The following is a 25,000-nucleotide window of genomic DNA, read 5'->3' on the forward strand; positions in this document are numbered from 1 at the left end:
TTGAAAGAGTACAGACCTCTTTCATAATAGTCGCCGAACGAAATATTTTGAATTAACGTTTCGTTGGCGTTTTCGTCATGAAAGGTCCCAGTCGTTCGCTCAAGTCAACAAGTTATTTTTCTCATTTCTCGCCTGACTTTGAAGAGAATATTACGGACCTTTGGATCGCAGGACGAGGACGACTACCAGTGCGAGTTTTCCGTACTGAGCATGCGCATAAGGTTTGGGGGCGGACATTTTTCGAAGTGCGCATGCTCAGAACGGCAAACTTGTTCTCGTAGTCCTTCTTGTCCCCCGATCTAAAGATCCCTAACAGCAGTCGAAAATGGCCCCTACGCCAGGTGCAAGAATAGATTCCTGAAAGAAGTCCTTGACAAGTCTTCGTTCTTGCTATATTTCGGACCAGGAGTTGCCTTTCTTCAGAATACTTCTCATTCGTAATTCATCATCATTGCTTTTGGGATTCGAACAATCTCATGATCACTCCACAAGCAAACAGCGCCCACATGAATCGGACTGCGTCCAGTGTTCGAACAATTGATCGCAAATATTTGATTGCTCGGTAAATTCTCCCTGATGGCCGCTCCGGCCAAGGATTGTCCTACAAGAGAGGAGAGGTAAGACCAACACCCAATGGTTATTGATGAGCGTATCTCTTTTGAGTAAATCTGTTTAATGACAATGGAAACCGAGGGGAGAACATAAATACCATTTACCAACCCGGTAGTCAGGCTAGTGCTTTACGCATGCGTACAGTGATATCACCCCGGGGCAGTGACAGCCATAGACAGCTGTTTCGTCCTTGTAAGGTTTCATTACGATGGCACAGCTGTAATTACAGATATAGTAATAACAGATGTTGGGGTTGTTACCTTGAAATATGGAAAGCACCTAGTTTGGCGAGGAGCCACGGCACATGATATTTGACCGCCAACGGTTAGTATTTCAGAGATGATGCTCCCAATCGTCGACGACAACGGCCGGCAAATGTTTGTAGTGTGGGAACCGTAACTGCGGGTTACAAGTGCATGTACGAGCAGCGAAGGGGCGTGTCACAAGGTTCACTTGACTCCCGAGAAATATTATATTTTCTAGACAGGTTTCTCCTTACCCCTTAGCTTTCCATCTTTTGATGATGAAAATGGTGATGATTATGGATGAAGAGAGGATGAGAGGAGGGAACATATCCTTATGCCCCATGATAATTTTTAAAAAATCTATATTAAGCTTCGCGGCATGCTGTCAAAGTTATTTTGGTCTCGTGCCCATGGTCGCGAAGCAAATGATAACCAATCAGGTGTCTTCCTTCGAGCACGTGCTAAATTTAGTTTGAAAAAAATCTCATTGAAAGAGGCCAATGTATGGTGGATTATGTTTTCTCCTGTCATCCTCTCTTGCATGGATGGATTTAGTAACGCCCTTATGAGAAACGGCAAATGGCAAAAAAGCGTGAAAATTCTATTATTTCAACTTCTCTCCTTTTCTGGAGACGTTTTCGATATCTGTATATAACAGGCAAAAGGTTGAGCCAAATCAATCAAGTTCAGTTGATATTTGGCAAAATGCAAATTTTAGTTCCATTTTAGCTTGACGTTTTGCCTTTTGCCGCAAACGCAATACGTAATTTCTCTATTGCGTTTTCTGACAAAAAAAATTCTGGAATGGGCAAAAATTTTAACATTATTTGAGCTTAAGGTTTTTATTGCACTCGAGGTAAATAATTAAAAGAGAAGAAAGGGTTGATTGATTTGTGTGTTTGTCCTTAGGTTACTTCAGGAGTGAGCTGAAACGAGGGCTGCGCACTGGACCGCAAGGGTTTCTGTATTTTCTGGACAAACACAAATGGACGTTAACTCTGTGTCGGCAGATTGGCAGAGCTGTATAGTTAATTATTCGTGATTTGTTGTAGATGGGATCAGTTTCATTAACTTGGTTGCCATGACCTATTTAGTAACCGCGCGGGACTACTAGCGTAACAGCATACACTACGTTGATTTAATTTGGTAAGTTACAGTGTTTCTGCGATTTACGTCGCTGAAAATTGGCGACTAGAGTGTATACGATCAGGATTATAACTGTGCATATGGAGAGATGTTTTAATCGTTGTGATCGGTAGATCTTAAAATGTTATGTTTCCACTTCTCATTTGCACACAAGAAAAACTTTGCTTTCTTTATTTTATATTTAACAAATCGAAAGTGGTTCAGCGTTGTCTGTACTCTTATCGACGATATTCGTCATCGCAGTGGTCAAAATTTGTTGTGGACTCACGAGGCGTACACCATTTTGACCACTGTGATGACGAATATCGTTGTCGATAAGAGTACAGACAACGCTGAACCAATTTCGATTTGTTTTTTACCACAATATTCAAGGGCAAAGAAAGTGTTTATTTCAGAGCGTGACCAAAATCATGACACAAAGAAAGAGCATGCGTTGTCTATAACTTTCTCGCAATATGGTTGGTTTACTTCCCAAAATGAGCGTTCTGGATTGGCTATTACATTGCGTGACAAATTGACGCGAGCAGCGTTGTCTAGACTATTATCGACAACGGCAAATTAGCCAACCAGATGGCGAGATTACAGCAATTGTGGTAAAAATTGCGTTTTACCGCTGGAAAGTTTGCTTTGTTTTAATGTTTCAGTGGCAAACGGTGTAATCGGATGCATGTGAAGTTTCGCATGGCTGATGTTATCGAAACTGAAGACTGTAAACTTCCTTCATAATTTTTGGGTCAGGAATTATTCCAGAATACGGAATACATTTCAGCCTAAGAAGGCCATCACCGCTACCAGAATCTTCACCCAAATACGCTGCGACCTTGTATTGTGAAATCTGTGGTTTTTGACAGATTTCCAACAGTTCTTTTGGAGTGTTATGACCAATGACAGTAACGAACTTTTCACTATCACGGTCAATATCATCGGACCCACTTCTCGGGACATCTTGATCATTAAGTATGTAGACAACCTTTCTAGTCTTGTAATGTACCCGTGGGTGCTGATAGCACGGCCTGGATATTTGGGAGTCTAATAAACGACGACGGTTACGAAAACGACAACGGCGTAAAGCAATAATATAATTGGTTAAAAGAGCATAAATAATCTTGCTGCACGTCCAGCACGGATTTTAGCAAGTATGTTCGCGGTCCGCTGCATAACGACGACGTGAAATCACCAAATACGACAACGTAAGCATGCAACAGAGAATCTTTCATTCTCTGTTTCCACTCTGAAACCGCTCGTTCCAATTTATATTTAGGATACCTCGCCCACATTGTAGGACGTGAACGAGACTGAATAATCGCGCAAGATTCATGATAGAGCCAAGTTATATTTTAAGGTGACGTTTTCGTCGACCGTCGCCGTCGTAGATCTTTACGTCCCTAATGCCTGCGAGGAAGTGGACAATACTAAGCCGTGGACAGAAAACAATTTGATGAAGTTGAAACTGAGACCAATGACCTTGTTATAAAGGGAAGAACATCCAAGTGCTCCCCAGAGTCAATTGGTAAGGTAGAGGAGGTCTCATATTTGAATCTCCTCGGAGTAACCTTCCTCGATTATCCCATAATTTCATAGTCTCATCGAAAGGACTTATGGCGCGTTCAATTGACCCTATTCCGGAATAAAAATACATGGAGTGATGACTAAAACGGTATGTTTGGCGCGTTTCGAAGCAGGAAGGACAACAAAAATATGTTTAAAATAGCATTTTAGGGGATGTTTGACAATTTTTATGTGAATCACCGTAAAAACGAAGGATTTCTACCTTATATTCCATGCATTCTTATTCCGGAATATGGTCAATCAAAGGCACCCTTAAAGTGTGCGGAGCCAATGATTATAGCATACAAGACCTGCATTGCTTATTTGATACCACAATTAAGTCACTCCTTTCATATTGTATAAAGATTTGGGGAAGAGCTTCGTAAACTAAATACCTAAGACAAAATAATAGCCTACAGGAAAGAGCGTTTCTATTTGGATTTATTAAAATTTCGACCTCAGATATTGCATTTCTAGCTTCCTGACTGGTTCACGCAATCTCTTTTATCATCACATATACCGTATGTATTACATAATATGGAAAGTGTAGAGTCAAGTCATGTTGCCAAGCCGGAAACTGATTGGTTTTAATTTCCAAGTGTCCAAGTGTAAGAAATTAAAGACGATTTAACCGTGGCAAAAGGAAGACTACAAACCTCGTTGGCCATTTACCATTTTATATCCAACGCGCACTCATGGAATAATTGTTATGTTCTCCTTCCCCTTCCAGCGTTGTTCTCTTCGCAGCAGAGTGCGCCCTTTGACCAAGAGAAAATGAGGGGAGAGAGAGGGAGGCTCCCGGTCCAGCCCTTGGGATATGTCATGTCCACGAAAGTTATTTTTAGACGAGCGGAAGTCTTTGTTCTAGAGGAAGTCTGTCTTCCGAGACGTCCGCATACAGGCCAACCTCGGTCTGACGTTTGAAAGAAAAGCAAAGATTTCATGTAATGGCGGGCGAAGTGGACTTAACGTCTGCATGCGGACGTCTCAGAAGACAGACTTCCGCTAGAACAAAGACTTCCGCTCGTCTAAAAATAACTTTCGTGGACATGACATATCCCAGCCAATGCCCTGAGCCTCCCTCTCTGCCCCCTCATTTTCTCTTGCCCTTTGTTAATCCCGCGTGTCAAAAGCGGAAGGTTAAAAAATGTTTTGTAAATAGATCTATGCTGGTTTGATTTTTAGTTTAAGAGGATTTTATATATATTTTACCTTACGGACAATGTCCTTGTAGATCTTTTCTGGTTTTAAGTTTTAGTGTTTGTTAAAACTGTTTTCAATAACTCCCATCACAAGAGCCCGTACTTCTCTCTGTCTTCTCGTCCCACTTCTTTTTCCGATTATTTGCAATAAGACTGTTTGCTCTAAGTCTGCAATCCGAATTTCAACACCAATGTCTTTTAACCGATTACTTAATTCTTTTGGTATTTCTCCCAACGCTCCGATCACTATAAAAAATTCAGGCTTCTTTTGCAAAAATTGTGTTCATAACTGCGAGGATCATAGCCTCACTTGATTTCATATTCGCAGTTCATATATGACCCATTTCATATATCATTTCATCGTTGAAACTGAGGAGCGTTACAGACTTTATAGGTTTATAAACGATTAGCGCGAGTTTGTATTTATAATTCCACCGTAGCGGGTACCACTTTGCCTTTTCCAAAACCTGAACACTTGGTGTATGCCATTGGAGCTTGTGTATAATCCCAGCTGCTCGAACGTGTATTCTCTCTTTATCTTCACTTATGTCTTAGATCTTGGAATAAAGTATTGTAGCAGCTGCCCCAGATAAGAATTCCGTAAGTGACAGAGGAAAGAATGACTATGAAGTAGAAAGATCCAAGATATACGGCTGAAAAGACGTTCAACGATCTGAGCTTGCTGGCGAACAGTTTTGTTGTCTCCCTGAGGTGAGGGGTCCAGCTGATTTGGTCATCCAAAACAACACCGAGGCACCTGGTGGAACTAACTAAGTTGATTGAGGTACCATTGATGGTTAATGCTTGGAAAGGGCCGACAGACTTCTTTCTCGAAATCAACATCGCTTAACTTTTCTTAGGATGGAGGAGCATAGTATGCCGGTCTCCTGCACCAGTCTGCCGCGCGCTAAACAGAGGGCCTTATATTAGCTGCAGCTATGACAGCGTCACAGTACTAGTTGTCAGCTTTGCACCACAGCGTAGTATCATCGGCATACATCTCGATAGCCGCATCTTCAATAGCAGAGATGGTATCTGCGAGATGGTTGGTCCTAAAACTGATCCCTGTGGGATTCCGCTGGTAACCTGTGCGAGGCCGGAATTGCCGGCTCCAACAACTGGGTATTGACATCTGCTGTTCAAGTAGTCACACAACCATTGCCAAAGATCTCCCATGATTCCGAAACTTTGCAGCCTCTTTGGTAAGAGATCGTGGCTTACTGAATCGAAGGCTTTTCGGAAGTCGATGATGATGACACATATAACCTTACAGCGGTCTAGGAGCTCGGTTGAGCTCGGTTGAGAGCCCCTCCATATAAGCCCACTGGTGCTGACTAAGTAAGTCGTGGCACTTAGCTGCATGGAATGTTATCCTGTCAGTAACGCATCGTTCCAGAATCTTAGAGCGGTTTTCAAATGAGTGTCGTAAAACCAAAACCATAGTAATTACTTTAACCAATCAAAAAGGACGGAGACAATCCAGTAAACCAATCAAAACTCGAAGTAATTACACGTAGCCGACACAAAAGGCGGGAAAATGTGCACGCGCGAGCCACAATTGGTTTTGGTTTCACTTCTGATTGGTTGAAAAAGTGGCGCGAAAACTTTGAACCAATCACTTAGTGAAGTAGATGCAAAACCAAAGTAATTCGCTAATTACTTTCGACACTCAATTGAAAACCGCTCTACTAGGAACACTGAGCATGGATAATGGACGATAAATGTTTCTTTCGATAACATCGCCCTCCTTCTGTGTTGTTTTTAATCTTGCGCATTTACATGTCTGAGGGCCAATAGCATCAGTTGGGCTTTGATTAAAGATCTCATACAGTGAGGGAGTGACAGCAGGGCTTACTAATTTCAAGAGCCTGGTGGATATGCCATCAGCTCTGGGTAATTTAGAGCAAAATTCGTCTCAAACGTCACTGCGTAGTTGTGTGCCCCCATAATCAATGATGTCTTTTCGGTTTTCTAACGCTCTCTTCTCAAACTTTCCCACCGCCCTCACGGAAGGGTCTGAATTCTCGAATAACTTAACTGGTGCTTTGATCTTAATCAGTTCACGGTATTCATGCTCGACTGTTCGAAGCCACGCCCTCCCTTCTCCCTTTCCAGACACAGCACCGCCGTAGAGGTCAAGGGGTGTTTCTCTCCATTTTCACAAATGATTCTTTTAGCCTCTCTGTCAATGACTCTGAGCTCTGTGATTAGCCCTTGCTCGGTCCCCTTATATTAAGAAAAGGAAAAGGAACGGAACTTAATTTAAGCGTCTAGTCGTTCGAGCGCTGGGGCACTAATTGAGGACACTGTAAACAGAAATTAACGATTAAAGTAAAGCAAGTCAGAAGTTGGCTTTTGAGGAGAGAGGAAACCCGAGTACCCGAAGAAAACCTCCCGGTGCAGAGTAGAGAACCAACAAATTCAACCCACATATCACTCCGAGTCTGGGAATCGCACCCGGGCCACATAGGTGAGAGGCGAGTGCTCTCATCACTGCTCCATCCCAGCACCCCTGACAGACAAACCTTGGTTGGTGGCTATAACTCGCTTCACATGTTTGACAGAGGATTGGACCAACTAGCAGAAAGTCTTCCGGGAAAACCTTCGCTGCCCGTTCGTCTTTCGTCACTCAATCTTGTTCCCAGCCAACCATGTTGGCAACACAGCAATCAATCGAAGAGGTGAGAACGTGACAAGGTATGGGAGCATATAACTCCGCTATATTTTTTTCCCCAATTATATTTATGGTTAATCTTTTGCTATTTGTTAAAAAATATATAACAATTTGTGGAAACCTAAATGAACCTTGAGTTTTTCTAGTTTTTTGACAAACAAATCATTCACTATGACGGCCGCTGCACAAAAGATAGTATGGGAGTCCTGTGAACACTCTAGGCGGAAGTTTTCCCAAGAGTCTGCCCAATATCGTTCGCCATCATCTTTCTTAATGCCCTGATAAGGAATGTGGATGTTATTTTCAGATAAAAGCTTTTCGTGGCGTCAAGGTTAACAGCTTAGTGATTTGTTCGTCAAAAGTGAACTAACCTGGTTCTGGATCTGGTTATTTACCGGTAGTTTACGTGGTTGATGTCAGTTTTATCTCATGAAACTGCGCAATGGTCGACTAATTTAACAGGTAATTGAATTTTGAGTAATCCAGTCCGCACAACGGCGATTTAAATCCAGTTCTCACAGCAAAGAAACTTGCATTTGCGTCCCATCGTCACCTTTAACACACTCAAAGCAATGTTTGTTTTTTTCCTGGTATATACAAATGATCATTTATCTAGATTCACATCGACATTTACACGTTAGCAGGAACTATATAGAGTATCACGCTAACTTTAAAAATAAATAAATACATAAATAAAATTCTTAAATATATTCATCATCTTGTCAGACTTAATCTTGTAAGTAGTTGCTCAATTTCTCCAGTATCTAGAGAATTAGCTAAGACAATTTCTGATTGAAGCCTGTTCCATTCTTTAACTGTTCTTGGAAAATAGTAATATTTAAAGATCATCATTACTTGCATGCTCAATACAATATTTGAAGTTGTGAGATGTGTTAACATGAATTAATTCAGTATTTGTAATTTTGAACATATTTGTACATAAACAGGCATATTGATGGCGAAAAGTTAGAGATTCGCATTCCAGGTCTCTAATCATTGAGGTAACACTTGACATATATCTGTAATTATCGCTTTTACAAAAACGAGCAGCCACCCTTTGTATGTTCTCCAGCTTAAATATATCTGTATCACATTGATAATGTGGGTCCCAAACAGTTGAAGCATATTCCAATTTTTGTCTGACAAGTGTCTTATACAAGGTACTTTTGGTGTCTTGTTTGCAGAACCAGAAGTTTCTGGTGATCAAATTTAAAGACTTAGGGTGTGTTCGATTCACCGTATTTTGGAATAGGAATACATGGAATTGAACATAGAAGTCCTTCGTTTTTATGGAGAATCACATTAAAATTGTCAAAGACCTGCTAAAATGCTACTTTAATCATATCTCCTTGTTGCTTCAAAACGCTAGACATACCGTTTTAAATCATCACTCCAAGTATTCTTATTCCGGAATAGGGTCAATCGAACGCACGCTTAGTTGCTTTTAAAATTTGAATCCAGTGTGACCCCTAAGTAGGAGTGCATTTCAACATAGGTTAGGATGGCTATTGCAAAAGTATATATTCTAGTTGGTGGATTTTTCTGCCTGGAGATGCACAATTAACAAAACGTTTAGCTGGGTTGAATTCCATCTGCCAGGTGGGTTGCCATACTTCTAATTTGTTTAGATCAGACTGTAATTTATCCATGTCTGCAGCAATATTGACATATTGTTAAGTCTACTCTATATATTTATGAAGTGAGAATCTGTGCACATGAACTGACTATAAAATTAGATGAATCGTTATCTTATTAAAATACTTAACCTTAATGTAGTGAAGATAATGTACAGGATTGTGGCAAATCTGTACATGAATTTCTTAAAATTAATATCAGTTTGCATTCTCTTAAAGATATTCAGAAAATTATGCTAACAATTTAGACTTATACAAAACATGGACCAGTAGTCCATGGACAACCCCGGTGGACCAATTCAATGACCACACACATTATCATTGCCAGAGCTGTCACTGCCACAGAAAAATCCCCTGGAAGAGTGGTTAGCATTTGTTGAAATTGTAGATAATACTGCTTCCATACAGCTGAGATTCTCAGAGTATGGTTGGTTCTAACTCTTAGTTGACTTCTATTAAAACCTATAGGTTGTCATCAGACATTCCAACTCCTTTTGAAGGAAAAAAAGTAGTACTTTTTTAGCACCCTAGGCACTCACATGAGCGCTTAAGGTGTGAGCCTGTTGGGGGGGTCTGGGGGTATCCCCCCATAGGAAATTTTGCAAATGTAGTTTCTCTCAAGTGGCATTTCCTGCATTTTGACATCATTTTTGTGGTATTCTGCAAGGTCTTTATTCTTACCACTGGAGTTTCGGTCATATTTGTCCACCATAATAGAGTAAGACTGCTGGCCTTATGGCCTTATGCACAACATGAGGTGTTCAACGGAGAAACTGGGCAAGACATTGTAGCATAAGAAAGTGTATTATGCAAAGTTTTACACTCAGATCACAAAAACATACTTAAGATAGGCAATTTTTCCCTTGTTTTCAGAATTTTATGTTAAATAGGGAAAATCTGATAAAAATTGGGAGGGGGGTGGGGGGCAACTGTAAATCGGCAGACTCCCGATCAAATTGGAGGGTTGGAATGTCTGTTTCATGGTGTTTAACCCAAAACACAGGTCACAAGTAACAGGTCAGTGTTTTAACATTACAGAAAGAATCCAAAACATTCATGAAAGCTATCCTTAGGCCTAATGTTCGCATTGGTAATTGGTTACGGTTGTTTCGATCTGTATTGGTAAAACAATGACCTGTGCCTTAATGTGACCTGTGTTTTGTACATACCCAATTAGTGCTAACTATGTTTTGCACAACTCGATCCATAACGTTTGAGTTCTCAGAACCTCTTCAGAATGCTCAGGCTTTATGGACTAGGCTATCATCTTAGACTGAGGTTTGAGTAATACACTACGAGACAAAAGGATGATGTTGTGAGGAAAAGTGTTTTCATTCATCACGTTTACACTGCCACTTGTGACAGAATGCTTTAGCGACTCGTAATGAAATGCTCTAAGACATATTGAGAAAAGAACAAGGAACTTAACCGGTTCGGGCCTTTTTCAAAGTAAGGAAAATAAGGAAAGGAAAGCTACATTCAACCACAATACAACAGTCATTCCAATAGAGACCACTTTAACAGAAGTGACCTAAATTCAATGCAGTTTCATTATATTTATTGAAAATTACAATTACAGTGAACATTAGCAAAAAGATTATTTTCCTACTTGTAAAATGTGTTGGTTAAAATTAATTATAAAGAAATATACAATGTTTACAGTACCTGAAAATGATAGGAGGTCCACAGGGGTTATCCGTGGACCGGTTCCATGAAGGATCCATAGACAGGGTCGACAGGGGTAGTCCATGGACGTGGGGTCCGTGTTTTGTATACATCCTGAAACTTTGATGCATGCCAAATTTGTTTAGTGTCTTAATTTGAAATGTCCTCTTGCTCTTCTTCTTAACTTGAATGCTACTCAGTTCTTGGTTTACTGACAAATTAAAAAATGTAACATCATGTCCCCTAAACTGCAGCACCAGCAGTAGTGGTAGTAGTAGTAGTAGTAGTAGTAGTAGTAGTAGTAGTAGTAGTAGTAGTAGTAGTAGTAGTAGTAGTAGTAGTAGTGGTAGTGGTAGTGGTAGTGGTAGTGGTAGTGGTAGTGGTAGTGGTAGTGGTAGTGGTAGTGGTAGTGGTAGTGGTAGTGGTAGTGGTAGTGGTAGTGGTAGTGGTAGTGGTAGTGGTAGTGGTAGTGGTAGTGGTAGTGGTAGTGGTAGTGGTAGTGGTAGTGGTAGTGGTAGTGGTAGTGGTAGTGGTAGTGGTAGTGGTAGTGGTAGTGGTTAGTGGTTAGTGGTAGTGGTTAGTGGTTAGTGGTTAGTGGTTAGTGGGTAGTGGTTAGTGGTTAGTGGTAGTCGTAGTGGTAAAGTCTATGTAAACTCTGCTCATCAAGTTAAAAGATAAGCAGCTGCATTTACCCAAACTAAATAAACGAAAATTAATGCTAATACACTAACATTTTCCTTATTGTTAAGGGGACACATTGTGTTGGATATCAAAACTGGACATTCATCCAATCTATGCATTTCTTGACTTGAGTGTCTTAAGGGCCCACAGACGGATTTTTCGCGCGTTGCTAAGGAAGTGAAATGTTACTTCCGGTAACTGACGTCACCATATCATGAGCTGACAAGAAAACCCACTCACAAGCAAAACTCACCCCACAAACTGTTGTTTCCATCGAAGGTTTTAACTCGCCCTTCCTCGCGCTCGTTCTCAGATCAATTGCGCATGCGTAAACGAACGGACTTCCGGTTTGAGAAAAAAACTAAATTTCCGGCGGTTTTAAATTGAATTAATTTTTTTTTTACTTGGCACGTTTCACCCCCAAATACAGAATTTAGCTAAGCATTGATTTTTTTAAATCATCTTTTTTGAAAAAGTTATGGGTATTTCAGTATCGTTTATGTCTTTAAAAAGAACATTTTTCAAAATAAAAAGAAAACCATGCTTGGCTGGATGCAAAAACGAATACAAATTATCAAACCATTGATTAAATACCCAAATTGCGTAGCACGGAGACAAATTTAGAGTTTTCTTTTATTGGTCACGTGACCATAGGCGTGGTATGATGACGTCATATTTAGGGTCATTGGTTTACAAAAGTTGGAAACTGACCAAAATAATGCCAAATTCTCTCAAATTACTTAACCATTACATCCTTAGCAACGCACCCCAAAAAATACGTCAGTGGGCCCTTAATTCAGTTTAAATTAATAGAGATGTACAATGACCTACATGTAGAGCGCCCCCACCCCCAACCTGGCAAGTAAAATCATCTGGTGTTAGCTAGTGTAAAAACTATAAGCCTCACCTTCAGGTGAGAGAGGAAAAATTTGACCCTCGAACCTGTTGCATAACCTAAATCAGTCGCCTTAGAAGACTCAGTGGAATCCAATAAGTCAATCATTTAACGTCTTTTCCTTTTCTGTGCAGATACGATGTGAAAAATTGGTAGTTTGGATTACAATGGCCACACCTGGTCCCCTGGCCAGCTCTAAGGAGAAGACAAATGGGGCCAAGCTGAGTCGACTTATTATTGATGGTGGAACAACTGTACTAAGAAATGTTTTTGACACTCATCACCCTCCTGCTAACTTGGCAGCTGATCTCAATGCCTGTTATTCTATCCTTAACAACCTTTTACGCCGAAGAATTCTCAATGGTCACCAGTGGGACAAGCTCTTTCCTGTTTGTGGGGCTGCCCCTGACTCCAACACGTTTGATATCACTCTGCTGTTCCTCCTTCTGACCAACATTTGCGGACTTACCCCTCCCCACACTGGATGGCATTGCAAGCCGCCCCCAAGTGACACTTCTCGTGAACCAAATCTTGCTCGCATTAAGTTTTTCCGTAATCAGTTGTATGCGCACATCACAACCACAGCTGTCGATGAACTGATGTTCAATGGTTTGTGGCAGGATATCAGTGCCGTTCTAGTGTCTCTTGGGTTCAGTCAGGCAGAGGTTGATCGATTGAAGGCAGAGCGATGTGGAGAGGATGATTATGTTGATGCCTTACGGGACTGGGCAGAGAGTGAAAGAGATCTCATGACTCAGCTTTTTGAGGTGCGTCAGTGTCAGGACACAGTCTTGGAGAGTGTCAAGGAAAGCAATTCTATGATTCAAGACATACATCAAATTGTTACTGAATGCCGTGAGACACAACACAACACCAATCAGGAGGACAAAATCCTAAAGAAACTTGCAAGGGTTGACACGGAACCTGATATCACATATTATACAAAGAGATACTTGGAAGGAACCCGTGAGTCTGTCTTTGCTAGAATCGACACCTGGTTGGATGATGCAAGCTCTCCAAACCATGTCTTGGTGCTTAGCGGAAATGCAGGGATGGGGAAATCTGTCATTGCTGCTGAGATGTGTAGAAGAATGCAAGAAGCTGGCAGATTGGCGGGAAGCCATTTTTGTCACCATGACAGAGCACGCTACAGGAATCCCAAGGTGCTGTTGCAGTCTTTAGCCTGTCACCTGTCATGCTGTCTTCCAGAGTACAAGAAAGCCCTTGTGAAACAGCTCTCTGGAAATCTGGGTGTAGAGATAAACGACATGGAAGTGAAAGATCTGTTTGATATGCTTTTTTTTAAACCGTTGAACAAGGTAGCAGAGACTGATCGTACTTCTCTTGTGGTAATAGATGCTTTAGATGAAAGTGAATACCAAGGGCGAAATGATCTTCTTGATGTGATTGCTAAGTTGTTTAAGAATTTACCCCTTTGGCTACGACTTTTGGTGACGACGCGACCCGAAATTAACATTTGGGACAGCCTCAAAGATTTGCAACCACTGCTACTGGAGCCAAAAGATGAAGAGAACTTGAAGGTCATTCGTTTTTACTTTGAACGTAGTCTTAGCGATTTATTGGAATTTGAAATGAATGAGCTGGTCTTAGATGATCTTGTGCAGAGGTCGGAGGGAGTCTTTCTGTGTGCCCAGTTTTTGGTAGATTTTATAAGGACCAAGTGTTCAACTCTTCTCACCTTGGAACAACTGGACAAGACCCTTCCGACGGGCATCGCGTGTGTTTACCAGTCGTATTTCGAACGGCTTGAACAAGACTTGTGTAAGGAACTAAACATAACTGAAGAACAATTTCTTTGCTTCCTGGGTGCAATTGCCGCTGCCAGGGAACCACTGCCATTGGGTTTTGTTCCTAAATTGTTGTGCACGAACTTGTCGTCCTCGACTTTTATGCGAAAGGCGCACAAAGCCATCGCCATTGTGTCATCACTTCTTCCTGTTCACGAAGACCGCATTCATTTCTTTCATAAATCAGTCAAGGACTGGTTGACAGACAAGTCACGCTACAAGCAGCACAGTTTCAGTGTGGAAGAAATGGAAGGCCACAAGATCCTTTCTACTCTTTGCTCTGACGAGTTTGACGAGTTAAAAAGCAAAGATATTGGCAACTTACAATCCTTCACTGACACTTCAAGGTATGCCTTGGAACATGGTGTTCAGCACATGTTACAGTTAGACCAGGACATCAAATCTTGCAGCCTTGAACATGGGGTTGGAAAATATATGTCAGACCCAGAGCTTTTGTACGCAAAGCTTTGTGTGAACATGCCATCAGCCAGTGAAGATATTGTTGGGTTATTGAAGCAGGGTTTAAAGACGATATCTAACGAGTGTCTCGAGACCCTTTCATCGTTATTGATTCTTTTAAAGAAGCAACGCGTAACCTTACAGGAATATCCCTTTACTATCTTTCAATGTCTGTTGAATGAGGGAAGTGGTAGATTATCTTCTGACTCCCGTAAGCTTCTGGAGACCAAGTATTCCGATAAACCTCACATGGAGTTGTTAAACAAAAATCACACCCAAAGAGGTATTCAAGCTCGGTTTGATTGTGGATCACAAGTGGCTTGTTTGGATGTGTCCCCAAGCTTAGAATACATGGTGTGTGAATGCCGCGATGGAAGCATTCAGTTTTGGTCACTTGCTTCAGGTAATCTCAAATGGAAACGTTATGTCAAACCAAAACAGTATACATTGCCCCTCTATGGTCCATTTAGAATAATTGCAAGTTCAATCGTGGTTGCTTGTTATCGTTCTGTGGTATTTCATCCTATCAAGGATGTCATCTTGCCAGGAGTTCTAAACACTGCTTACTCCTTTAATGGAGACTTGAAGCCCCTTTTTCCTACCAGTAAGTGCAGTTTTTCTGTCTGTTCAATTTGCGGCGAGGAGATGTTAACTGATTGTCCCGACGATGCAAAATGTCTTATTATGTGGAATCTGAAGGATGGTAGGGAGATTGTTCGCCTTGAGAGGGATAAAGAAATTTTATCTTTTGCAATATCACAAGATGGAAAGCTCGTAGCAATTTCCCATTCAACGGGCTCTGTTTGTTTAGTTGACCGGGAAAATGGTTTTTCAACTCTAGCAGAGATAGCTTCATCAAGGCGTTTTGGAAGGATTAGGTTTTCGCCGAACAGTCGATTTCTTTTGTGTTCAGATAAGCTCTTAGGCAGAGAAATGTTTCATTTAAGGATGACTGAGGGGCCCGAGCATCTCCATTCGATTCACCCGATTGCCCCTTGGAGTGATTCCTTTGAATTAGAATCCCATAGAATCGGTGGCTTTTTGTTAGGAGATCCTCTGAGTATGGTTTCGCGCGATTATTCTGATGTAGTTCTCAATAGCCAATCTCTTTTAAGGAACCACACACTGAAAGGTTACATTGAACTAGTTTATCGGAATGCATCAACGAAGAAGACAGAATGGGAAGATGTCAGATGTCTCCGATTCTCGTTAACCGGCGAGAGTGTTTATGCGACAGTTTGCGTCGGAGCGCGCAAACGGCGAATTATCGCTTCAGAGGTTTTAAATGGAGAACTTAAGAGACAGAAAAAGATTAAGTGGCACTCTTTCTGTGATTTTCAATTTGTAGCTTTAAAAGGGGGCATTTTGTTTGCAACTAAGAGCACTCTTGAACTGTGGAATTTTGATTTGTCAGTCTGCTTGCGAAGATGGAAGTTTGGCGCAGATGCTGTCTTTCCTGTTTCAGATGATCAGGTGGCATGCATAACATTTCACGCGCGATATGGGATCATTTTGGATACTGTTAGTGGAGATAATGTGGTAACATTTAAACTGCCTCACGGGAGGTTGATTGCTTGCTACAGGGAGCTCCAGCTGTTTACCTCGCCTGGATTGGAGCCAGAGTTCATTGAAATGAGGCAATTGGGTAAAACCGAACCATTGTGGCGTGCTCTCCAGGGTGCCCGTTTGTCAGGTTTGATGGGATCATTTTCCCCCATGGGTCAGTATATTGTTGTTTTTAACATAGGCACCAGCGACACGTACGTTCTCGATGTAGTTTCTGGTAATGTGCGCCTCGAATTTAGTGATGTCACCATTTGCGATAGTAAATTTATCGGTGACGAGGAGTGTATTTTTCTCAAATCCGTTTATCGAAATGGCGGCCGTCTTGAGCTGTTCAACGTAAGGTCTGGAGATCTACTTGGTGTAATGGATGTTGAATGGGACGTTTCTTCGTGGAATTGTCTTTTAGCAACCTGTCCTAGAAGGAATCTCATTGCCATTTGTTCACGCAAGCAGTTCAACTTGGAAATTATCAAGGTAAAACACCCGAGAGAGGAGACACTCATTACGGAGACAAAAAGGTAAGTTTGCAATGTCTCGTCTAAAAGCCATTCGTCGGTACTCAAGATGTTCTGTACATACTTCATGCTTGCCCTCATATAGAGTACAAACCATTATCTATTGTGATTGCTTGGAAGTGTGTTTTCGATTCCCATATACGCTGATATGAGCTCACATGACTGGTTTGCTTGTGGCCTCATTTTCGCATCCATTACGTAGGGCGCGGCCGCGGGGCTCTGGATTCAAGTCCCGCTCATTCTGCTTAATACTGAGGGTGTGTTTTTTCGGGAAAATCCAAAATTCAAAGACGGATTTTCCGTTTTTTTTTGCAAAATCCAAAAACGGATCATGAATCCAAAGTATCCACACCCGAGGAGGATACTTCGGATCAAATCCAAATCCAGATTTTTGAGGTTCACCACTACAGCGTTGTTTTGGGAAAGGATTTGAAAAATGTATTTTTGACAAGCGGTTTTCGTGCAAAAATGATACACAACAGCTACCGTACATGACAGTTTTGCTTAAATGTTTTTCTCGCGCCATTTTTTCCGTTCAATCGAAGACACGAATAAGTGGAAAATAGTTAGGTTTCCTGCAAATTTCACGCCAGAAATCACACTAAACGTTTCTTGACAGCAGTAATATTGTTAGCACCTTTCCTACAGCTAAAAAAGTTAGATGCAAAAATACCCTTTGCGCTCATCACTGCGAGACAACATGGTTTCATTTGATTTCATACGCGCAGTGCAATATATGTATTTCATATATATCTTTCAACTCTGGATTTGTTTGTTTGTTTGCGTTGTCGTGGCAAATAATCCTTTTTGGATTTTGGATTTTTTGACGCTGAACAATCCATTGATCCGAGATCACAAATCCGTTTTTGGATTTTCCCAAAAAAACGGATCCTGAGTCACGAGCGACAACCGCAAGTGAGATGTTTTCCTTGTTTATTTCTCATGGCACCACCACAATTATATTACTAAGTACCTTTTCTCTATTAGAGATGATTAGATTAACAGTCCGGGAGGGACTTTGCTATCCGTGTATACGAAATGTCCACTTCCGGTTTCCGTCCGTAGCTCGAAAACGTGCGTGCTTAAGGTCCCTAATATTCTGCGGACAAGAGCCTCTGAAAATATTATCAAATATTGTCCGTCCTGTTTATGTGTAAGGTGTTTATTGATGGGAGAAACTCTTCTGAAAAAAGCTGGTTAATAACCAATACAAAACAATTAAAACCGATGTGGAAACATAACAATGTTATGACAATGCAGGCTAGTACTTTGCGCATGCGTGCACTGATATTACCCCTGGCGGTAACATTCATGGACGTCCTTGGAAGGTTCATCCCGATGTCACATCAGCAATGACTGATACAGTAATAATAATAATTAACAATTATTCCATGAGCGCGCGTTGGATACGAGATGATAGATAGCCAACGAGGCGAGTAGCGCCGAGTTGGCTATAATCATCTCATATTCAACAAGCACGAGTGGAATAATTGTTTTATTAAAAACGCCCCCAAAATATAGAAAACTAGACTACAATAAAAATAAAAAGGCCCAAAAAATCACGCGTATGCTTGCCGTGTTTGTAGATCATGGTATAATGGCTCATAACCCATGATGGCTTAGCCAATCAAAACTCTCGAATTGCACTATCCAATGATCCAGTTTTTAATAACAACAGATAATAGATAGTCGGGGCTGGGTTGATAAGTTGAAATGTGAAAAGCTCCTAGTTTGGCGTGGAGCCACAACACATGATATTTGACGGCCGACGTTTAGTATTTCTGAGATGATGGTCCCAATTGTCGTCGTCGGCTGGCAAATCTTTGTTGTGTGGAAAACGTAACTGCAGGTTACAATTGTACTAGCAGCGAACTCGCCAGCCACAAAGGTAATTTGACTCCACATACGTGAACATTGCCTTTTGTAGACAGGTATTTCTCTTCCATCTTATGATGATGGATTTAGTATCGCCTCGGTGGAAAACGGCAACTGGTAAAAAGGCATGAAAATTCTACTATTCCAACTTGTCTCGATATTTGTAGCAAAATGCAATTTGCAGCTTGACGTTTTGACGTTTTGCCTTTTGCCGCAAACGCGAGGCTAAATTTCTGGATTTCCATTGCTAAAACATACAATAAGCCATAAATTTTCACTACATAAGGTTAAGTTTTCTATTCCACTGGAGAATCTACTAAACTTGACCATTTGATTTCCTTCGAGTGAATAATTGAAAGAGAAGTAAGGGTTGATTGATCAGTTGATTCATTTGTATGTTTGGCAGCAAATCAGTCAAGCAGGAAAAACGGGGGCTGACCAAATGTTATGTTGCTTTGTTTTCCCACAGGTCCAAGCTTACGAAGCCATTTTCTTCTGGTTGTCTTGTAATGTGAAGAAACAACGGTGATCATTGAACCACATTGTTTTCTTGTATTTTCTGGACAAATACTGTAAATGAACTTTCTAAAACGACATTCTTAACTCTGTGTCAGACTGGCAGAGCTGTATAGTTATCCTAGATTTGTAATAGATGGGCATGCATGTTATCAACTTGGTTTCCATGACCTACAGTATTTACTAACCATACGAGATTTTAGCAGACGGCTAGTGCAACGGCATTCACTACTTTGCTCGCATTTCGTAAATTACATGTTAAAACAAATTCCACCACCGGAATGGGAGGGCGATCATTTGCTTGTCTACAAGCACATGGTCTGATTTTTTTCCTGTGACATCTAGGGAACCCCAGGGATCAATTTTAGGCCTCTTCTCTTCTTAAATATATTTCATTAATGACATGCCTAGCGAGGTTTCCAGGGAAACATCTTTGCCTCTTTTCGCGGATGACTCTAAATGTTTTCGTGTAGTATTGGGTCACGATGATGGTGACAGCTTACAAGAAGACTTTAGTAATTTATTTGACTGGTTTTGCACCTGGGGAGTGGAATTCAATGTTTCGAAATGCAAGATTTTGAGGGTGACTTGTATTAAATCAGTGATTGAAAGGGACTATTTTGTCCGTGGAACTAAACTAGAGCGCATGAATGTTGAGAAAGAGCTTGGTGTCTTAATTAGTCATGATTTGAGTTGGAAAAATCACGTAGATTTCATTGCTTCCAAAGCACAAAGGATGCTCACTTACTTTATCGAACATGTAGTGATAACTGAAATCAAAACTAAGAAATTGTCATATGTAGCTTGGGTCAGATCTCGATTAGATTTTGCTAGTATAGTATGGTCCCCTCATCCCTAAAAGAACATTATTAAATGAGAACAAATTCAGCAAAGAGGAACTAGATTTATTCTCGGTAAGAGCCTTTCAGAAAATGAACGCTTACGAAAAGTAAACTTACTGCCATTCACCCTGCAAGCAGAGCCTTCTTTTACTTTACTTTTTCTTTACTGAGGAGGAGAAAAGGAGGCTCTGCCGGAGTCACGTCAATTCTTTAAAGCCGCCGCATCCCGAGCTTCTGGACTAGTAATCGGATTCGCTCTGACGAAGGGCTAACGCTCGAAACGTCAGCTTTTAGAATTTCTGTACGGTGGCCAATTTACATTATCAACTCCGTTGATAAAACCAAATTTTTGTATACTACTTCCCCACCGAAGCAGCATCGCAGTTTTTTTAGACACTACCCCTTCATTCTGGACTAGTAAATCTTGTTTTCTCTCGTCAAACTGGTTTTTCCAGTGCGAGCATCCGTTTAGTGATAAAGCCGATGGCTATAATTGAGCCCGCTGTACGTGAAAAAGATTGCGGCCAGATCTGGCCTATTATGCCCCGTTTACACGAGCAATTTTTATGTGACAACTTCTATGTGACAATTTTTATTTGCTCGTGTAGACGAGGGAAATTGGCTAATTTTTATGTGACAAATACATTTGCTGAAAAGCTGGCGTCTTAGCTTTTATGTGACAAATAAAAATTGTCATACACGAAAAATTGCTCGTGTAGACGACTCGTCACATAAACTGTGGCAAATTGGTGGCCCAATCTTCCACTGAGAACGCGATCAGTAACAGTTTTGGTTCTTGTTTAACCAACGCCAACGTTATTTCATGAAACCTGTTAAAGCAAGTTAAAATAGGGACGTTCAGATTTGAATACGAGACAGTACGAGATTGAGTACAAGTACGAATTTTCAAATCTTGTTCGCATGCTTTGGTTGATGACTAGTGGCATCAATCTTGTTTCTGCAATCTCCTAGTCTGCTGGTAAACAACAAGGAACAGTGAGGGGAGGAGACTGTTTTGAAATTAGAAATTCGTACTTGTACTCAAATCTGAAGGTCACCGAAAAAATTTGAATTTGTCATGGTCAGTTTCTCGCAGTTCTTTTACTAAACCATGGGCTTCTCGCCGCTGCTGAAGTTTTCAGGGCTTTACCCAACACCTACGCTTCTTTTTCTTTATTCTTTGTTGTTTATATAATACGAGAAACGCTATAATGGCAGCAGCTTCAAGTTTTTGCTTCTTCGTAAGCGCCATATTTCTTGGGCGACTACACAGCCTCGCCTTTATTCTGCTTATCTCAGCTGTCCAAACTCATTATTGGCGCACTAAACTTTCAACTGTTGACAATTATTTGCTCTGCGGATCTACACTATCAAATATGTTTGTCACATAAAAATTGCTCGTGTAAACGGGGCTTCAGGCTTGGGTTCGAGACTATGTCCTTCTCGAGAACGCCAAAATCGAGCAAGCAAAGGAAAGAAGGGGGTGGTCACTAAAGAAACTGTGGTGCTGCGTCGGTGGGGAAGCAGTATACAAAAATTCGGTTTTATCATAAGAGTTGATAATGTAAATTGACCACCGTACAGAGATTCTAAAAGCTTTTAGAATCTCTGTACGTTGGTCAATTTACATTATCAACTCCTTTGACAAAATCAAATTTTTGTAAGAAAAGGAAAGGCTCTGCAAGCAGGGTGACTGCCATTGTGTTATCGTAGGGGAATAAGGGATTTAGTGTTCTTCTTGAAGTGCTTTAAGAACTTGTATTCTTGTATATTTTAGATTATGTATCATTCGTAGTATTGATCATCTTACTCTCAGCGTGTAACCTAGTAGGACTGAAGCATTTAAAAATACCAACTTCGTGCGCATTTCCCGTATTTGGAATAATTTACCTCTGAGTATCCGGGAATCTAGCTCTTTACTAACTTTTAGAAAGAATGTACATAAATTTATTATGACAAATTCATCCTCAATTTTAAGTTTATTTTAGCGTGATTGCACTACTGTGTTATATGTATAAGTTATTTATAATTCAATTGTTTAATATATATTTGTGTATTTTAACTTGAAGATAATCGGGTATATATGCAGATAATTTTATCTAGGGGGCTTATAATAAGGAATCCAGTATTCTGTTTAAGCCCACCTCTGATTCATGCATTCTTTGATTAAATTAAATTAAACTGGGATCGAGTGACTAAGAAACAATCCACTTTTTGGTCAGTGCGTGATCTGAAGTCGGACCTCCATCCCTTCGACTACCCGGCCATGATTTTTTCGACACACCCGGGGTATCTAAAGTTTCCGGTTTTGAGTTTTCGAGAAACCCAGAGGGTCTGAGGTTAACGTGTCCGGCGTCGGATTTGTTACTCATAGTTTTGTGTAGCTGTTGATAGTCTTATTAATACTATTGACGCTTTGCTTGTTTTCCTTTAATGCTAATGTTCTCCTCTCACAATTTGAACCTTTTTTCGCACTCCAGAGGGACACACCTTTGTCGAACGTTTTTGAAGCCGTTCAATAGACTCGCACGTCGTGTTTTATCGAGGCTGAAACCACTGTGCTTCGTCTCGTAGTTCAAAACCCAATAAAAGACTCCTGCTCGTTTGTTCAGTAAACAGTACAGTTTCCCTAATTACTCATGCGCAGTAAGCGCATGAGGTATAAAATGCCCTCCATTTCTTGTTTTCCGTGTTACATTAGTGCATGGAAATTTATGCTTGCATAAATTTACAGACTATAACTTTACGTGGGGCGGAGGGTAGGAGATTATTCAAAACAATTAATAGCTGCTGAAAAATGCATTGTTGAGTCAGAAAAATTAATAGAAAGACTTGAAAAAAAGTATTAGAGTCTTAAAATGTATGTATGCTTGGAATATCAGTCCATTTTGCATGACAAAATAAAGAGTGCGTGTTTGAAGAAATCAACCATCCCTCTCATGTTTCAAGCCCTTAAGTAGACTTGCCAAAATTCCACCTCACGAGAATCCCGGGAGAAAATGTTTTGGCGAGCGAAGCGTGATTTTTCGGACGCGAATCTACACGAGACGAAGGACTTTTGAAAGTCGAGCCCTTAAGATTTGTCATTTTCTCTTGGATGTGCATGGTCGCGCCCGAATCATCGCATCTTGACTGTTCAAACTTTGTGATTGCAGTCGCGGTCGTACGGCCCGGGTCGTACGGATCGACCTGTTAGAATAAATCTTTTTCGATTGTGGAGCCAAAGGTAAGTTGTTGACATTAAAGACAAAATTATATATATTTTTTCTAATATATTTTACAAATAAACACTTTGCACGAGAGCGGGGATCGACATAAAGGTCATTCAAACTGATCTCCATCAACATGCCGGTCATCTCAGCTCCTAGTGATCTTTGAGAACCTTAGGGCAGCTTTGAGCGAAACTGAGACTACCTGAGAAAAAACTGATCCGACTTTTAACAATCTGAACTACTGTTGTTGTCAGTATGGGCATGCGACGAAGTCAAAATGGGGAATTCTTTCAGAAATACAGACTAGTCGTTGATATGCATTCTGTTTACGCGTATTTGGTGGCAAAGGAATTTAGAGGATGCTTCAAGGGGAAATTCTGGTTTTCTGTCTTACTTTTGTTTTACTTAGAGGCCATTTATGTGCCAGTATTGAAAAGTTTGGTTCACATTTATGAAATGTAACAAATTAATCATCTGTGGCTTTACAAAGATCTATTTGTATCGCTTTTACATTCCTGAGTTAATTCGACTCGCAAATGACGTACAAACAACCCAGGTCCAGGAATTGTTGATCCAACTAAAACTATTGCCCCACCACACAGTACGGCAAATGTAGACACAAATGTGTCAATGTCTCTGTCGGCACTTGTTTAAAATTTCAGGAATCCAATAACCTCTTCATCTGACTTGGTTCAAATTATAAACATTGGGAATAGTATGTAATCAGCTTTGTCACAATAATGCAAACAGGGACTCCGACCTATTTTTGACAGATTTGCCTGTTATGGTTATAACTTAAGCTACTTTAATTATCAGTTGACATACAGTGATAGTTATAGTGGTTTTCTAAATAGTGCACTAATCCTAGAATTTCAGACTTTCCTTATGTTATATCAATGTTAGCTGCCTTTGATTGTTTGCTCATGGATAATTATCATGCATATATTTTAACACTTGAACTTTACACAGTAGCAATATACTGTCTGCCTAATGGGAGGTGTAAATTTTTTTACTCTCATAGCAGAGATTTATTAGGTATGGGACCCATTTGCAACATGTACTTCAATTGAAATAGATTCATTAATGAATTTGGTACAACATTTTCAGAATATATGTGCACAAACATCTGTTACTTATGAGATTAAAATGTGTTAACATTATTAAAATGTAAAGCAACAGTGGAAGCATATTGTTCATTCATTATATGTTCGAAACCAAAATTTTAGACCCTAGGAGCACTTAAATGATGTTTATCTTTGTTCTTGCAAAGAATGTCCTGGTGTGTCATTTTATTCTATTTTGTTTTTCCACCTCAAAAGTATTGTAACTATTGCACCTCTCAAACAGTTGATATTATCATTGAGAATGGAAGAGCAATTTATCAGAAATGTTACTCCAGCAAAATATGTTTTTATTTCTGATTTTCTAAAGAAATTAGACATAGGCCGCTGGCCATGTAAAAGTTATTCATAGAGCAAGATGTCAGGGAAATTTATCTTGTACATTTATGTGGTTCCCAGTAAACAACAGCTTACAACTGCCATTTTGGATAATAAGGAAAGTAGCTCATGCTTTTTGATGTGAATATCTAGCTACTGCATTAGTTGTGTTTTCCAGTGGTATGCAAAGCAAAAGATGAATTACCACGTTTTTGTATACAATAGTTCTGAACCAAAACATGTAACAAATGTATTTTCAAGTGTAGATTCTGTTATTGATCTCTTATGTTCTATTATTCAAAGTAAAATTAATTGTGAAGCAAACTATGAGGTTGCATTCAAATATAGAAAGGAAACAAATAATAAGAAAGCATAAATTATCTCTTCAGAAATTGCAGCAAACTGGAAGAAAGAGGAGAGAAATTTGCAGCCCAATGGACCCAGGGAAAAAAGAAGAACTTCCTTC

General features: G+C 40.3%; 2 protein-coding genes across 5 annotated transcripts in view; both read left to right on the forward strand.

Moving 5' to 3' along the window:
* The window catches only part of LOC138059116 (uncharacterized), a 100,398-nt gene extending 97,337 nt beyond the window's left edge, over positions 1-3,061 (forward strand). The window contains exon 2 of the mRNA XM_068904648.1: positions 1,767-3,061. Within this exon, the coding sequence (XP_068760749.1) occupies positions 1,767-1,782 (16 nt within the window). The 3' untranslated portion in view covers positions 1,783-3,061. The remainder of the gene's footprint in view (positions 1-1,766) is intronic.
* Positions 1-25,000, forward strand: part of LOC138059110 (uncharacterized) — a 146,539-nt gene that overhangs the window by 33,563 nt on the left and 87,976 nt on the right. Inside the window, exons 1-4 of one of the 4 annotated variants that reach the window (XM_068904638.1) lie at positions 7,690-7,889; positions 8,375-8,428; positions 12,437-16,653; positions 18,995-19,936. The exons of 1 other annotated variant lie outside the window; for it this stretch is intronic. In XM_068904638.1, the coding sequence (XP_068760739.1) occupies positions 12,470-16,653; positions 18,995-19,040 (4,230 nt within the window). In that variant the 5' untranslated portion in view covers positions 7,690-7,889; positions 8,375-8,428; positions 12,437-12,469 and the 3' untranslated portion in view covers positions 19,041-19,936. Of the gene's footprint in view, positions 1-7,689; positions 7,890-8,374; positions 8,429-12,436; positions 16,654-18,994; positions 19,937-25,000 lie in introns of those variants that run through there. 2 more of the 4 variants (XM_068904640.1, XM_068904639.1) reach the window with 2 other exon arrangements.

The sequence above is a fragment of the Montipora capricornis genome, chromosome 8 (genome assembly GCF_036669925.1).
Source record: "Montipora capricornis isolate CH-2021 chromosome 8, ASM3666992v2, whole genome shotgun sequence".
Taxonomy (NCBI): domain Eukaryota; kingdom Metazoa; phylum Cnidaria; class Anthozoa; order Scleractinia; family Acroporidae; genus Montipora; species Montipora capricornis.